The sequence below is a fragment of the Pteropus medius genome, unplaced genomic scaffold, assembly GCF_902729225.1.
Source record: "Pteropus medius unplaced genomic scaffold, Ma_sr-lr_union100, whole genome shotgun sequence".
Taxonomy (NCBI): domain Eukaryota; kingdom Metazoa; phylum Chordata; class Mammalia; order Chiroptera; family Pteropodidae; genus Pteropus; species Pteropus medius.
The window spans coordinates 47,655-63,213 of NW_024343733.1; the positions used below are offsets into that span (position 1 = coordinate 47,655).

The 15,559-nt window shown below is 33.9% G+C and overlaps 1 protein-coding gene and 2 pseudogenes across 8 annotated transcripts in view; 1 reads left to right on the top strand and 2 right to left on the bottom strand.

Moving 5' to 3' along the window:
* Window positions 1-15,559, bottom strand: part of TMEM116 (transmembrane protein 116) — a 55,013-nt gene that overhangs the window by 32,672 nt on the left and 6,782 nt on the right. For 4 of the 8 annotated variants that reach the window (XM_039868161.1, XM_039868159.1, XM_039868160.1 and 1 more), the window contains 3 exons: window positions 13,284-13,330; window positions 12,737-12,800; window positions 7,200-7,331 (listed from right to left, as the gene is read on the bottom strand). In XM_039868161.1, the coding sequence (XP_039724095.1) occupies window positions 7,200-7,331; window positions 12,737-12,800; window positions 13,284-13,297 (210 nt within the window). In that variant the 5' untranslated portion in view covers window positions 13,298-13,330. Of the gene's footprint in view, window positions 1-7,199; window positions 7,332-12,736; window positions 12,801-13,283; window positions 13,331-13,901; window positions 14,015-15,559 lie in introns of those variants that run through there. The other 4 variants (XM_039868163.1, XM_039868158.1, XM_039868164.1 and 1 more) reach the window with 2 other exon arrangements.
* On the top strand, window positions 3,406-3,524 carry LOC120606905 (uncharacterized; annotated as a pseudogene).
* LOC120606889 (uncharacterized) lies at window positions 12,916-13,016 on the bottom strand (annotated as a pseudogene).

Here is a 15,559-nt window from a genome sequence, read left to right on the forward strand (position 1 = left end):
TTTACTAGAAAACAAGTATTCAAAGAAATACATGTACACAAATGTTCATAGCTACACTATTCACACTAGCTAAAAGGTGAAAACCCACATGTCCATCAACAGATGAATGAATAAATAAAATGTGATATAAATACAATAAAAGATTATTCAGCCATAAAAAGAAATAAAGTATTGATATGTACTATAACATGAATGAACCTTGGAAATATTATGCAAGTAAAAGTAGCCAGATGCAAAAGGTCACATATTCTATGATTCCATTTATATGAAATATCCAGAAGAAAGAAGCCAGATGCATCCTGGTGGTTTCCAGGGGCTGGTAGAGGGGGCTAGGGGAGATGAAAGAGTACAGGCTTAATGGATATGAAATTTCCTTTTTGGGTCATAAAAATGTTTTGGAACCACACAGAACTGATGTTTGCGCAACCTTGTAGATGAACTAAATGCCACTGTATGGTTCACTTGAAAATGGTTAATTACATGTTATGTGAATTTCAAGTCCACTACTGGAGACTACTTTGTAAACACTGTATACTTAGACTACACTAAATTTATTAAAATATATTTTTTTCTTCAATAATAAACTAATCTTTGCTTACTGAAACATTTTTACTTTACGAACTTTAATTTTTCTTAACTTTTTAACTCTTGTAATAACGTACCTTAAAACATACATTGTACAGCTGTACAAAAACATTTTCTTTCTTCATATCTTTATTCTATTAGCTTTTTTCTATTTTTAAAATGTTTACCTTTTTTGTGCTTTAAACTTTTTTGTTAAAAACTACAACACAAACACACACATTACCCTAGGCCTACACAGTGTCAGGATCAGCAATATCACTGTCTCCCACCTCCACATCTTGCCCCACTAGGTCTTCAGGGGCAATAACACGCACGGAACTGTCATTTTCTAATAAGAATGCCTTCTGGAACACCTCCTGAAGGACCTGCCTGAGGCTCTCCTTCAAGAGGTGTCACTCTTTTCAATATATATATTCATGGTGGTTTGCTTGGTTTGTTTCTTTTTTCATCATAGATTTGCTTGTTAGCAGATAATGTACCATGAACATTCCTCTCTATTAATGAAAACCTTTCAGTGTTGGGGTCCAAGTTTTCAAACTTTTTAAGGAGCTTGTTGAGATCTGCAAAAGCTTCTGTTAACCCCTCTACTGTGAATTTTCTTGGGAGTTCTTCCTTTCCTTCTCGCGCAGGTGCCTTTTTTCTTGCCTCTTCTTCAGCTATGCATTTCCGTTCCAGTTCCAACAACTTCTCACTGGTCAGTTCCCTCAGAAGTCATCTCTAGGAGCTCCTCAATGTCATCCTCATCCATAACCAGATTAAAGCTGTTTACCATCTCAACCACAGCCTTGTTGATTTTTGCAACCTCCTCATCCTTGGCAAATCTGAGGTCAGACACTACGATGTCATTAGGCAATAAAAATTTCTCAGCTCTATGATAATCTAATGGGACCACTGTCACATATGCAGTCCTTTGTTGACCAAAACATTGTTATAGGGAACATGACTGTACTTTGGAAGACACAGGCATACTCTATAATCCAACAATCATGCTTTAAGTTATTTTCCCAATTGAGCTGAAAACTTATGTGCACACAAAACTTGCACACAAATGTTTACAATAGCTTTATTCGTAACTGCCAAAACCTGGAAATACCAAGCAGTACGTCCTTCAATTGGTGAATAGATTTAAAAAAAAACAAAACTGGTAAATCCATACAATTAATTTTTAAAAATAAGCGATCATGCCACAAAAAGACACGCAGGAACCTTAAATACATATTACTAAGTGAAAGAAGCCAATCTGGAAAGACTATATACTGTATGATTCCAACTACATAATATTCTGGAAAAGGTAAAACTATAGAAATAGTAAAAAGGTCAGCAGTTACCAGAGTTATGAGAAGGAAGGGAAGAAAAATAAATAAGTGAAGAGGAATTTCAGGGCAGAGAAACCATACCAGATGGTACTGCAATGGTGGATATATGACATTATGCATTTATCAAAATCCATAGAACTGTACAAAGGAAAGACCCTTAATGTATACATGGACAGACATATAGACCTAATCCTAATGGGTTGGAAGAGAGAGCACAGAAATAAACTGTCACATACATAGTCAAATGACACTGTGTATCCATGCTATTATGAATGAAATTGTTCTCTTATGTTCATTTTCAGGTTGTTCATTTCTCATATATAGAAATACAATTGATTTTTGTATGCTGATTTTTTACTATATCAATAAAAGCTTTTCCTTTACTTTTTTTTTTAGATTTTCTTCCCATAAGAGAATCTGTCATGAAATTTTAAAAGAATCATAAAATTAATTCAATAATTATTTATTAAAAATAATATATGCCCTTTTGACAAAATTACCAATATAGAGAAATATAATGAAAAACATAAAAATCAGCACCTATATTTAACTGAGTCTAAATGTGTATTTATTGATATGTATTTGATCACAGATTTTGTTTTACAGATGGACATTCATCTTTTTGTGTAAAGTTTTACATCATTAATTTTAATGACTACCTTATATTCTACATACTGTAATTTACTTAATATTTAATATATTATAAATGTACTATATATATGTCATCAGTTAACATTAAGTTGTTTAAAATTGATAGCCATTATAAATAAGATTAAGATAAACATTTTCCAGTGTATAACTTTGAGATAACTTTCTGTGGTATCTCTTTAGATGAGAATTTCCAGGAATGTGACAATTGGGCCAAGAAATACATACAATCTCAGGGTATTGTAGAATGTTTATAATAATTTGATTTCCCATCAATACTGTTTTTTATTCAATTTTTAAATCATTTCAAACATAGCTTAACCATTTAAAATCTTCTCCAAGTTATCAAAGATACCTATCTACTCAATTTTCTTAATTCAAAAGAGAAAGAAAAAGAAAAACCAGACAAGAAGCAATTTTTATACAGGTGTTATTTTTAAGCCACAGGATTTAGAATTTTGAGGGACAATGGCAGTTCTATTCCACCTCATTGTTAATTAGGAACTATCTTCCATAGCAACCCTGTAGAAAACTACCATATTCTTTAGTGATATTTTAAGCAATAATGACATTCAATGGGAAAATGACAGTCTTTTCAATAAATTGTACTGGAAAAACTAGATATCTATATGTACATGAATGAAGTTAGACCCTTACTTTATACCATATACAAAAATTAACTCAAAATAGGTCAAAAATCTAAACCTAAAATCTAAACCTAAAAGAAGAAAACATAGGGGAGAAGCTGCATTACTTTAGTACTTTAGGCTTAGCAATGATTTCTTGAATATGACATTAAAAGTACAGGGAACAAAAGAAATAATAAATTGGGCTACATGAAAATTAAACACTTTTGGTCTACGGCCATGCCACCCTGAACAAGCCCGATCCTGTCTCATCTCGGAAGCTAAGCAGGGTCAGGCCTGGTTAGTACTTGGATGGGAGACCACCTAGGAAGACCAGGTGCTGTAGACATAAAAAATAAAAAATAAGGGATTGTAAGCTGACAAGGTCCTTGCAATCTGTGAGGTCAACCAAGGGTTGCCTTGCCTAAAAAAAAAAAATTAAACATTTTTGTGCATCAAAGTACATAATCAACACAGTGAAAAGGCAATCTACAAGAGCATGGGAGAAAATATTTGCAAATCATATATATGATAATGGATTAATATTCAGAATATATAAAGAACTCCTACAAATCAACAACGAAAAACGAAAATCCATTTTCAAAAAATGGGAAAAGAATTTCAATAGACATTTCTCCAAAAAAGATATACAAATGGCCAATCAGGACATGTAAAAATATTCAGCATCACTAATCATAGGAAAATTTAAGTCAAAACTACAACGAGTACCACTTTACACCCATTAGGATATAAATTATCAAAAAAAAAAAAAAACCCGAAAAACAAAAAGCCCCAGAAAACAACATGTGTTGGCGCAAATGTGAATAATTGGAACCCTTACACAGTGGAATTGTAAAATGATGTAACTGCTATGGAAACAATACAGTGGCTCTTCAAAATATTAAACACAGAATTTTCATTTGCTCCAGCAATCCACTTCTAGATATACAGATGAAAGTACTGAAAGCAGGGACTAATAAAGGTATTTGTATACACATGTTCATATCAGCATTATCCACAACAGCCAAGGATGGAAGAAACTCAAGTGTCCATCAATGGATGAATCAATCGATAAAATGTGGTATATCCATGCCACTGAATACTATTTAGCCTTCTAAAGAAATGAAATTCTGACATGTGCTACAATATGGATGAACCTTGAAGACATTAAGCTAAGTGAAATAAGCTAGATGCAAAAGGACAACTACTGAATGACGTGGAGAGGCTTTTCCATGACGTAACCGCTGTCAGACCCGCAAGCCGGACCATGGGGCCAAAACAGAGACTACTTACCACAATTCCCTCATAGAGACTGTTTGATCATAATCGATGTTCTTTCTGATGTAAATTGGCACCCCTGCCCTGTCTCCCACTACATGCTGTTTCTTAGAGCAGACTGCTGTCCTGACCTGGTCAAGCATGTAATTTCCCATACCTGGTGCCATTCACATACTAGTACCCGTGATTTATTTACCCCTTTACCCAATATAATTCTTTGGCACCTGCCAAGCTGCTAGAAGGATATCCATTTTGTCTTTTAGCCACTCAATGTGTGCCTCATACATAAGTTTCCCTTAATCAACTCTATTAATTTCCAGACTGGAGTGGCCTGCCTCTTCCTTCTTTCCCTGCCTGCTACTTACGGACAGATTTTCGGTCTCAGAGATTTTTCCTTGGGTCTGTGTGTTCTAATAATATATGATTCCACTGATATGAAGTACCTAGAGTAGTCAAATTCATAGAAACAGAAAGTAGAATGGTGGTTACCGGGGGTTGGGAGGTGGGAGAAATGGAGAGTTATTGTTTAATAGATACAGAGTTTCACTGTGGCATGATAAAACTTTATGGAGCTGAATAGAGGTAATAGAGGTAAATTGGCACCCCTGCCCTGTCTCCCACTACATGCTGTTTCTTAGAGCAGACTGTTGTCCTGACCTGGTCAAGCATGTGAATATACTTCATGCCACTGAACTGCACACTTAAAAATGGTTAAGATGATAAATATTTGTTATATGTTTTTTACCAAAATTTAAAAAAAAATTGATAAAATATAAATTATATGTTGTATATATTTTAGGATTAAAAAATAAAACTAACTAAATACGCTAGTGTGTTTAAGGTCTCTACAGCCTATCTCTCCCACTGATTATGAACAAAAACTCTGGGGAAAATATAAAAATCAACTACTTGAAGACTGAAAAGTAAAAAAAAGTAGGTTGATTGTGGAAGAGAGTCAAACGTGGAGAAGTGACTGCACTGAAGTGAGTTTCTCAAACATTTTTTTCTCTTTCTCTCCCACAGCTTTGCCTCAAGTGTGTACACTAATCATGATACTGCTGAATGAAGGCACCTAAAACTCTAATAGAAATCCATCTTTTAGGCCACAGAGACCAGAGAGGGGCCACCTTCAGGCAGGAAAGTGGCAGGAGGTGGAATCCCAAAAGTGACAGAGCCAGAAAAGAGGATTCTCTAATTCTGGTATAATTCCATGCGAGTCTCGGCCTAACCCCTGCACCATGAATGCACACTGCAGTCCTAAACCAGCACAAGCAAGGTTTAGAGAAGCTGACTATTTGAAACTCCACCTAAAGATGATTAGACAAATGCACATTCTAAACCTGATTAGGTTGATGGCCTGCTAAATAAAAACACTAGCATTCTCCAGAGATTATAAAAGGACCCAGAGTCTATGCAACATAGTATTCACAATGTCTAAGATGAAATCCTGTTTTACCTGACATACACAGATCAAAAAAATGTCACCCATTCTCATGGGAGCAAACAATCAACAAACACCAACTTAGAAATGAGGCAGGTATTGGAAACAGTCAATAAATATTTTAAAAAACAACTATTATAATTTATGTGGTCTATGAAGCAAAAGAAAATATATTTGAAATGATTTGGGGGGGTGATAAAAATAGGAATGTTTATCTTGATTGTGGTGATGAATTCATGGGCGTGTATATATATGTAAAAAATGATCAAATTATATACTTTATATATACAAAGTTTATTGTATGTATAGCTTAATTAAGTTATAAAAAAAAAATAAAGTGATCTTAATCATAACTATGCCTAGCACAAGGAAAATGTTTTTAATGACCATTTTACAGATTAGAAGACAGAAATTCAGAAAGATTAAGTACTTGCTTAAGTTTACAAAGTTAATCAGGTCCAGGATTCTAATGTAGACTTTTCTTATCTCTAAGACCATAATATCATTCCCTTATCTGATAAAATAATACAGGCTTAACTCCACTTAATTTATGAGGTTATTAGCAGGATTGAGTAAAGTATGTTTCTAAGAAATTCTAATTCATATGAGATAGGTAACACATTAGCACATGGATTTCATACCACCAATTACATATTATTATTTTCCTACTAAATTGAAAGAAATTTCCCCTCTAGCAACAAATCCCAGAGGAAACATCTAGCAGTGAATACAGACTGAATTTTAATCTCTACTTTTTCCACATTCGAAGTCTCAGAAAATATAAAAGAAACATTATATACTGATGGCACTGTGTGTGTTAATCCATTGATAAAATCTATGAATGATATATAAACCATATACGATCATCCGTAGTATTTCCAAAAGCCAATATCTACATGTCTACAATAAAAAACCATGTAGTAATTTCAAAAGCTGTTATAGAAGAATATTTCATTACATGGAAATATGGTCATGATATGTTGAATAATAAAAACAGATTATAAAAGTATTAATGCATTATTATAATTCCCTGTGAGTATATGCATTTTAAATAATATAAAACATATAAATATACAGATACATAATATATATGAAATAGTGAAGACAGTATATCTGGGTGATTTTAATTATCCTTTTGGTTCTCTGAATTTTCCAAATTTCTATAATAAACATGTAGTCTCTTTTAGTATGGAAAAACAAAGCTTTTGTTTCAAAGTATAACAATAAACAAAAGGGTCCCACTTTATCTTTGCTTCCTATTTATCTGAGTGTGCATTTTTGCAGTTACGATCTAGTCGTACTCACCTGACCAATTGCTTGCAGGTTATAGCAGATTATGTCCTTATTGGCTGCTGAAGTTCCATAGAGAAGTACCTCAATGAGACAGCATATCCCCAGGAGGAGGTCAGAGAAGCTCAGATAAAAGAGTGGCTTTATCTGTCAATGCAACAAAGGCCTCATTTCAGAAATGATGTTAATAACGAATTATTTTTATATTTTACCTTTCTAGTAGAAAACTGGACATCATTTTTCTGGGGCCTCTGCCACTGGTCGACTGTGAGGAATGTAAAGAAATATACCAGGTAGGAAGGAATCTGTAATCACAACTATCCCAAGTGTCCTGGAATCAGAGTGCTTACAGATGGATTAGCATTGGAACTTCTTCCTCACAGAGACACTCCTTCTTCAGATATAGGGTCAAATAAAAAATGGACAGATGATAAATTTTGTGATGGAGATATACCACAAATAAAAAATTGAAAGTGTTCTAGTTACACAGCCAACAGCTTCTAACAAGAGGACATCAGTGGAACGTTTAGGGATATGGTTGAGGACCCAAAGAAAATGAAAACAGTATTTTTTTAATCTTAATATAATTTAATGTGCATATTTCTTTTTTTTGTTTGTTGAGGTATAACTGACAAATAAAATTATGAGATATTTAAAGTGCACAACATTATGATTTGATAGACATATACATTGTAAAAGGATTTCCCCTGAATTAATTAAGACACCCATCTCCTCACATATTTACCTTTTGCGGGGAGTTGGGGGAGTAAGAACACGTAAGTCTTACTCTCAGCAAATTTGAATTATACAATACAGTGTTATCATGTTATCATGTTATACATAGTCACCATGTTATACATTAGGTCTTCTGACCTTATTCATCTTATAAGTTTCCCTATTTATGCAATCTCAATTATAATATCAAGATAACCTCTTGAAGAAATATCAGGCAAGATACTTGAAGGAAAAAAAATAAAGAAGACTTATCCTACACATATAGAAGCTTAATATAAAGCTGTAGTGTAGATACTGTGGTACTAAGCTTAGGGATGGAGAAACAAACCAATAGAACAGAATAAAGAACCCAAAACAAATCCAAGCATACATATAAACTTTTGATATATAATATAGGTGGCTTTTTGGATCAATAGAAAAAGATAGTCTTTCCAAAATATGATGCTAGAACAACTGGGTATCTACATGGATAAAAATAAAATTGGAACCTTAGTTTTTACCTCACACTTAAAAATCAGTTCCAACTAGTTGAAACACCGAAATGTCTTCAACTTCTGAGTAGGGAAAGTGTTCCTAAACAAAACAAAAAAAAGCTCTAAAAGAAATAATGAAAATTTTGACTACATTAAAATGAAAAATGTATGTGTCAAAATATGCTGTAAAGAATGTGAAAAGACATGCCACAAAGTGGGAGACGATATTTGTAGTACATGTAACTGACAGAAGACCAATATGCAAACAATATTAAAAACAAACAAAAAAATTACAAAGCAATAAGAAAACCCAATGGAAAAAATGGGCAAAAGATTTGAACAGGTATTTAAGAAAGGAGGAAATCCAAATGGACATAAATGCATGAAAATATGCCTGACTTTATCAATAATTAAGGAAATGAAAATTAAAACCACAATGAGAAAAAAATTATGCACTCATGGCAAAAATTTTTAAAGTCTGACAATATCAAGTATTAATAGGAATATGAAGCAATGGGACCTTTCATACACTGCTGGCACAATCATTTAGAAAAGTTTGGCATTATCTATGAGATATGCATATCCGATAACAATTCTGTTATTAGAAAAATACATTCAAGAAATTTTTGCATGTGTACACCAGAAAACATGTACAAGACTGTTTATAGCAGCACAGATATATTGTGGTATGTTCATAATACAGAATGCTAAACATCAATGAAAATGAAATGAACCAGAGCTATAAACAACAACATGGATAAATCTCACAAATAATATTGAGGGAAAAAAGTAAATCACAAAACAATACATACAAAAAATACACTATTATTCCATTTATGTTAAGTTCAAAAGCAAGAAACACTCAAGTGTTTAGAGATACATACATTACTGGTAAAAATGTATATAAAAGTAAATAAATGATTATTACAAAACTCTGGATAGTGGTTATCTCTAGAGGTGAGGGGGAGAACTGTGATTGGGAAGGAACATTAGCAGGCATGCTTGAGGGTACAGGCGATTTCTATTTCTTGTCCCTAGTGTTTGTTTATAATCATATAATCATTCTTTAAACAATAAATACATACATGTATTATGCATTCTAATCCATGTCTGACATATCTCACAAGAAAAAGTAAATTTTAAAAAATTTAAGTTATCTTCAGATACTACCTAATATTAAAACTAATCTCACTTGTACAAATGGGAATTTTTCTCAAATCTTTCTTCTAAATGAAAGGAAAGTTAAGATGCTAATACCTTGCTAACAGGTGTAAATGATCAAGTTGCCTTGGCTACCGAAACAAAATCAAGTGAATTAACATTTTAAACTGCATTTAATAAATATCAAATAGTATTATCTTTACTATATATAGCCTTTGCTCTGGGTAAACCTGCTAAAATGACAGCTGGATGGCACATTCACAGATTCAACTAACCTATGACCTACCACAGGTTTGTAACTGTTAACCGGTAAAATATTAAAACAATACAAAATAAACCCTGGAGAAGAAAGTCAGTCAAGTGGCTTTTGTGAGCAAGAACATAATTATGGTCATTAATGCAAGAAATAGCCTTATATATAGGGAACAGTTGACCACTAAAGCACACTTAAAGTCTTTGTCAGGGAAAAAGAATAAAAAGAGGTTTACATACTTTCTCTCATGGTTGTAAAATCATGAGTTCTAGTAAAAGGAGATAAAAATCAATCAATTTACGCAACAAAAATGAACTGAGCACCTATTACTGAAATCAAGAAAGATCTCACGCCTATCTATGTTTAATAAGATACTATGGTGAAGGTAATACAAAGAAATGTATGATATAGTCCATGGAAAATAGCGCAGTGCTTGGGAATAAGGAAGACACAAAAAAGCATAAGACACAGTCTCTAAATATGAAAGCAAAAACTCTGGAAACCCCTCCTCCCCGCACACACACATTCTCTCTCTTGTACTTGGCTAATTTAAATCAAGAGCAGAATGGAGGGTGTGGATGTACTGTGTGAAAGGCTTTCTCAAGGAGGTTCTGGGTCCAGGTCTATCCTGGTGAGATCTAAAACAACTCATACTAATACTCTTCTAAAACCTTGCTTTCCAATACCTCTGTTCAAATGAAATCAAGTTACAAAGAATATCAAAAGTGACCTTTATGAGGAAATGAAGTTGCACAATGCAGTAAAGTATATCTGCCTACAGTTGTTTTTTGCCCTCACTCCCACCCCCAGCATTGACCAGCCTAAGCCACTTTCTTCTCTCTTCTGGTTGTCTTTGAGTCACTTTCTAAGTAGCTAATCCCCTCAAAGATTCACCATGGATTTTTCAAATTTACTATAATTATTTTTAACTTAATAGAGTATTTTTGTTTTTTTTAAATTATGCCTTCTATGTGTTTTTGCTGTTAAAAATGTTCTTTGATGAAGAAATAAAGGAAAATAGCAAAGTATAGTTGACATTTTTAACCTGAAAAAATTGGATCTTTCCTAGGCTAAGAAAACAGAATGTATGGCAACCGCTGAACCAGTGATTGCTGAGGTCCTTTAGGCTCTGGTTATATGAAAGGTGTGAGAACTGAAGCCAGAGAAATTAAAGGTCACATCCTAAGTCAAACTTGACCCCACATCTTTACAAAGCTCTAACCTACTGTCATGCCAGAGGTCACCTCAGAACAGTGGTTCTCAACCAGGAGCAATTATTCCTCTTCCAGGAGACATCTGACAATATTTGAATATATTTTTGGCTGTCACAGTTGGGCCAGGGGTGGGGGTGGGGATGTCGCTACAAGCATCTAGTGGGTAAAGTCAACTAAACACTCTAATGCACAGGACAGCTCCCCACACCAAATTACGATCTAGCCCAAAAGGTCAACCGTGTTGAGACTGAGAATCTCTGCTTAGCTCTCTCCACTATGCAATTTATACTTTATTAACTTAATCACATCTGAGCTCAAATTGCAACAAAGGAAACAAACATTAGGGCAATCTGAATCACAGGAAGCTGTGTGGCCTAATGGAACTTTGGCAGGCAATGATGATACAGTATGGAGATTTCTACTTTCTAGTTCTATTTACATAGTCACATTCTACAAAATACAAAATTCTCTTTTCAGTAGGCAGCATATTTCAGTGGTTTAAAAAGTGTATGGGGGGAGAGGCTTTGGAACAAGATAAGTCTGCACTCAAATTCTAGCTCTAACACTAGCTGTAAATCCTAAGGAAAGTCCCTCAACTTTATTAAGATTATATTTCCTCATCCATAGTATCTACCTCAGAATATTGTTTTAAGGATTAAATGAAAAATGTATTTAAAACACTGAGTACATGTGTCTAGAATATAGTAAATAGTAAAAATTGGTTTAATTTGAAGGGGGATTGTAGTTAAGAGCTGGACTCTTGAAAATCCCTGCTCTGCTACTTACTGTGTAACTTGAACAAGTTAATCTCATGACTTTAAGCATCGATTTCGTCATCTGCGAGATAGGGCTAATACTGCCCTCATAGGAGAGTGATGATGAGGACTAACAAGATAAAGTACATAAAGCACTCAGCATAGTTGGAACACAGTAAGTGTTCAACATACAGAGCTATTTTTATTTTTAAAGTGAGCCCACCAAAACCCAATGAAATTTTCCACATATAAAAGTTTTCCCGTAAGTGTCCTAAACTACATTTTACCTAATTTTGTGCCACTTGGCCTGGTTAGAGAAACGGTTGTTACATTTCTCTTAAAATCTTTTCTGAACTAGCACATTCATTACTCCACCTGGTCCTCTCTGAATTGCAAAAGGTTTTGGGGTTTTTTTTACATCTTAAATATGTACAATTTTTATTTGTCAATTATACCTCAATAAAAGGAAGGTTTTTGACATCATCTTTTTGGTATGAGTTGTTTTACATAGGATGTTTTTTTGCTCTGTTTTCAGCATTAAGTTGTAATTGCCTAGACAGCCAGAACAGCAAAACAAGTACCTTTTGTATAGTAAAGTCTTTGAACTATTTCTTAGCAATTTACCAACATAGCAACATTAGAAAACTCACCTCGAAGCAGGACCTTACCATGCTTAGAGTGAATATAGGCTTCAAACAACACTGTTTCCTCAACCTTAATAATTTACGCATATCAGAAAAATCCACATTTAGCAGTCAATTCTCAGTATTCAAAGTTATAGTTTAAAAAATCAATAAGAAGAAAAGGAAGACCTACTGACAGTATCTAAAATATCTCAATAATGACAAGTGTACAAGTAATTCATAGAATTATTCCATCATTTGTAGGTGACACCTCTCTTAATTATATCAAAGGCTAAGTCATTAAAAGTTCAAATCCAACACAAAAACAGATTGCTCACCTCTGGAGATTTCTGTATATTCTGGAAAACAGCATAGGCAATAAGTGAACTTGAACCTATGACACTGACAGAGATAAAAGATGATCAATAAAACAGAACAATTAAGAATCCTTCATTTTTGCCTTTTATTTTTTATAGCTTTACTGATATATACTTGATATAAACTGCACATGTTTTTTAAAAGTATGGAATACTTTATGAATTTGAGTGTCATCCTTGTGCAGGGGTCACGCTAATCTCTGCATCATTCCAGTTTTTAGTATATGTGCTACCAAAACACTGATTTTGCAAGGCAATCTTGTTGACCAAGCTGTCCTTTAATTTTCAGGTGTTACCTCCTCTATCTGTTTTTGTTGTTGTTGTTATTATTAATGTTGTTACATTTTATTAATCAGAAAATATCAACGTGGTAAAGAATAGCATTTCTCTCTAACTAAAGAATAAAAGCAAATCCCAAGAGGAAAAAAATGTAGAAAACGTCAGGACTCTCCAGTTTTGTTTATACTAGTTTTAAACAGTCATATTACATGAGATTAAATAAACTTACCTCAGAGTAGCCATAACAAACTGTATCCACTGTATTGCAGAATAAACCTAAACAAAACGAGAAAGGGAGAACAAAATGAAGTCTTTTACATTTAATATTCAACTTTACTTAAGTTTCACTGTTTACTAACTACATGTGCAGAGCACAAACTCTTCTTCAGTGCCTAATCAAAACACACTGCATGTCTCTGAATAAGTAGAAAGGTGGTGAATAGGCCCCTGGAAAGGCAGAGTGGTTCCTTTTTTCCTCTTTTATTGTTACATCTCAGGGAAACAGATAAAAAGAATGGAGAGGTGAATAGAAAATGACTGAGTGAAAAAAAAGAGAATTGTTTGAGAAAATTAATAAAAGAATAAAATGGAGAAGAAATAGAAAAGGTTAAATTTTCAGAGAGACTGGGCAAATGTATGGAAAGAATGGGTAACAGGAAAGGCAAACAAATACTGAATACGGTTGACTGGCAGAGCTGACAGAGGAAAACAGAATACTAAGCAATAGAGAAATAGGAAGAAGAAAAGTTAATTGTATGGAGAAAGAGATATTATGAATGAAAAATACAGAACATTGAGGAAGAAAGGGGGAGCAAAAAGAGAAGAGAGGGACAGTTTCTAATCTTACCAAGTCTAAATTGTCCTCCAGAATGCTAGCCTCCAGTAGGAAGGCCATAGGGACTTCAGCCCCAGCTATACTTAAGTAGCCCGATCTTTCTCGGTCAGGTTCTGAATCTCCAAAGGGTAAACAGGTGGCTCCACCCCTACTCTAGCTGGACTCCTCCCTACCCAATCCTGCCCTGTATCTTGAGGGCAAGGAGAGAGAAGGTGGCAACAAGTGGAGGAGAAAGTCAAGCAGAAAGAACAAAAATAGAAAGAGCAGGTGACAAGGAAACAAAATTCTAAAAAGCATTAGGTATTGTAAGAAGGGCCAAGAGGAAGGAATAATAAAAAGTAGAGAGAATGAGTCATAGTGAAAAGGTAAATAGAGCTGCAAGAGAGATAGAGAGAGAAAAATGGGGAAGGGAGGTTTGCTTAAAACTTGTCCCTGTTTAGAGACAGAAGCCTGTGATGAGAAAGAGAGATTGCACATTCACTCAAACAATAAATTTTTAGTAATATCATGAAAAAGCTGTGAAGTTATTAATGTCTCATTTAATACTAACATCTCCAATATTCTGTACCAAAAATACTCACCAGAATTATATAATTAAATTACACAGTTCATCTAATATATGTATGTTTATATATCGACTTTATGCAAAGCATTGTTATGGAAGATATAAAGACAAATAAGATACAAACTCATACCTCCATGAGCTTATAATAGGAAAAATGGCTTGAATTACAAAATTTCAAATTATTTGCACATAAAAATAATATACACTGACTGGTATTTGAACAGAATTTTAAGAACTGGTAAAATTTGGACAAAGATTGGGGGAAGGAGAAAGTAGAAGGAAGAACACTGCATTTATGCAACCAGTTATTTCATCTAACCACACTTTCATATATTCTACAAATATTTATTGATAAATTAGGTCATTTGCAGGGCTTGAGTAATTTAAATATATGACTATTCATATGAGGTTGAGAATGTCATGTGGAGTAGAGGATGGGTTGTTAGGTGGAGGTAAGCTCTAAATCACTTTCCTTAAATTATTAAATAAACAAATTTTAAAAATAACAGTAAATTTCTGGATCAGAAATCCCTACCATAGGACTTAGGGAGTATTTTGAGGCCCTTAATCATATATCTATGTAATAAGGGTGAGGAGACTAATGACAGTCTCACCAAGAATGCTTTTGGACAAAGGACTCTTTGTCTCAGTAAAGAACAAATCTCAAATTGTTCAGAGAACGGCCATGCCAGATCCATCTGCTGCTCTTGATAGAACTTTTCTCTTTTGGCACCCCTTCTAAAATGTCTTATGCTTTCTGGATATTCAGCACCATCCTCTTTGAAATGCCTTTAGAAACAATCTTCCCATCTTCCTTTTCCAGGAGGGTTAACTCAAGCCCAGATGATGAAGTGGGTGATATTTACTTCCAGTTTCTCTTCTCCTCTTTCTACTGATCTCCTTAGCAAGGTCAAACACATCCCAGCTCTCAATTAACATAATGGGCTACTATGTATTACATATCAACTTAAGTTAACAGATATTCATTAAACTTCTATCACGAGGAAGTTAATGCGCTGGATACAAAGTCAAGAAAAATACCTGCCTAGTCAAATATTTCTATTTAAGCAAAAATACTCAACTCAAAGGAGGTTTCTAGTAATAA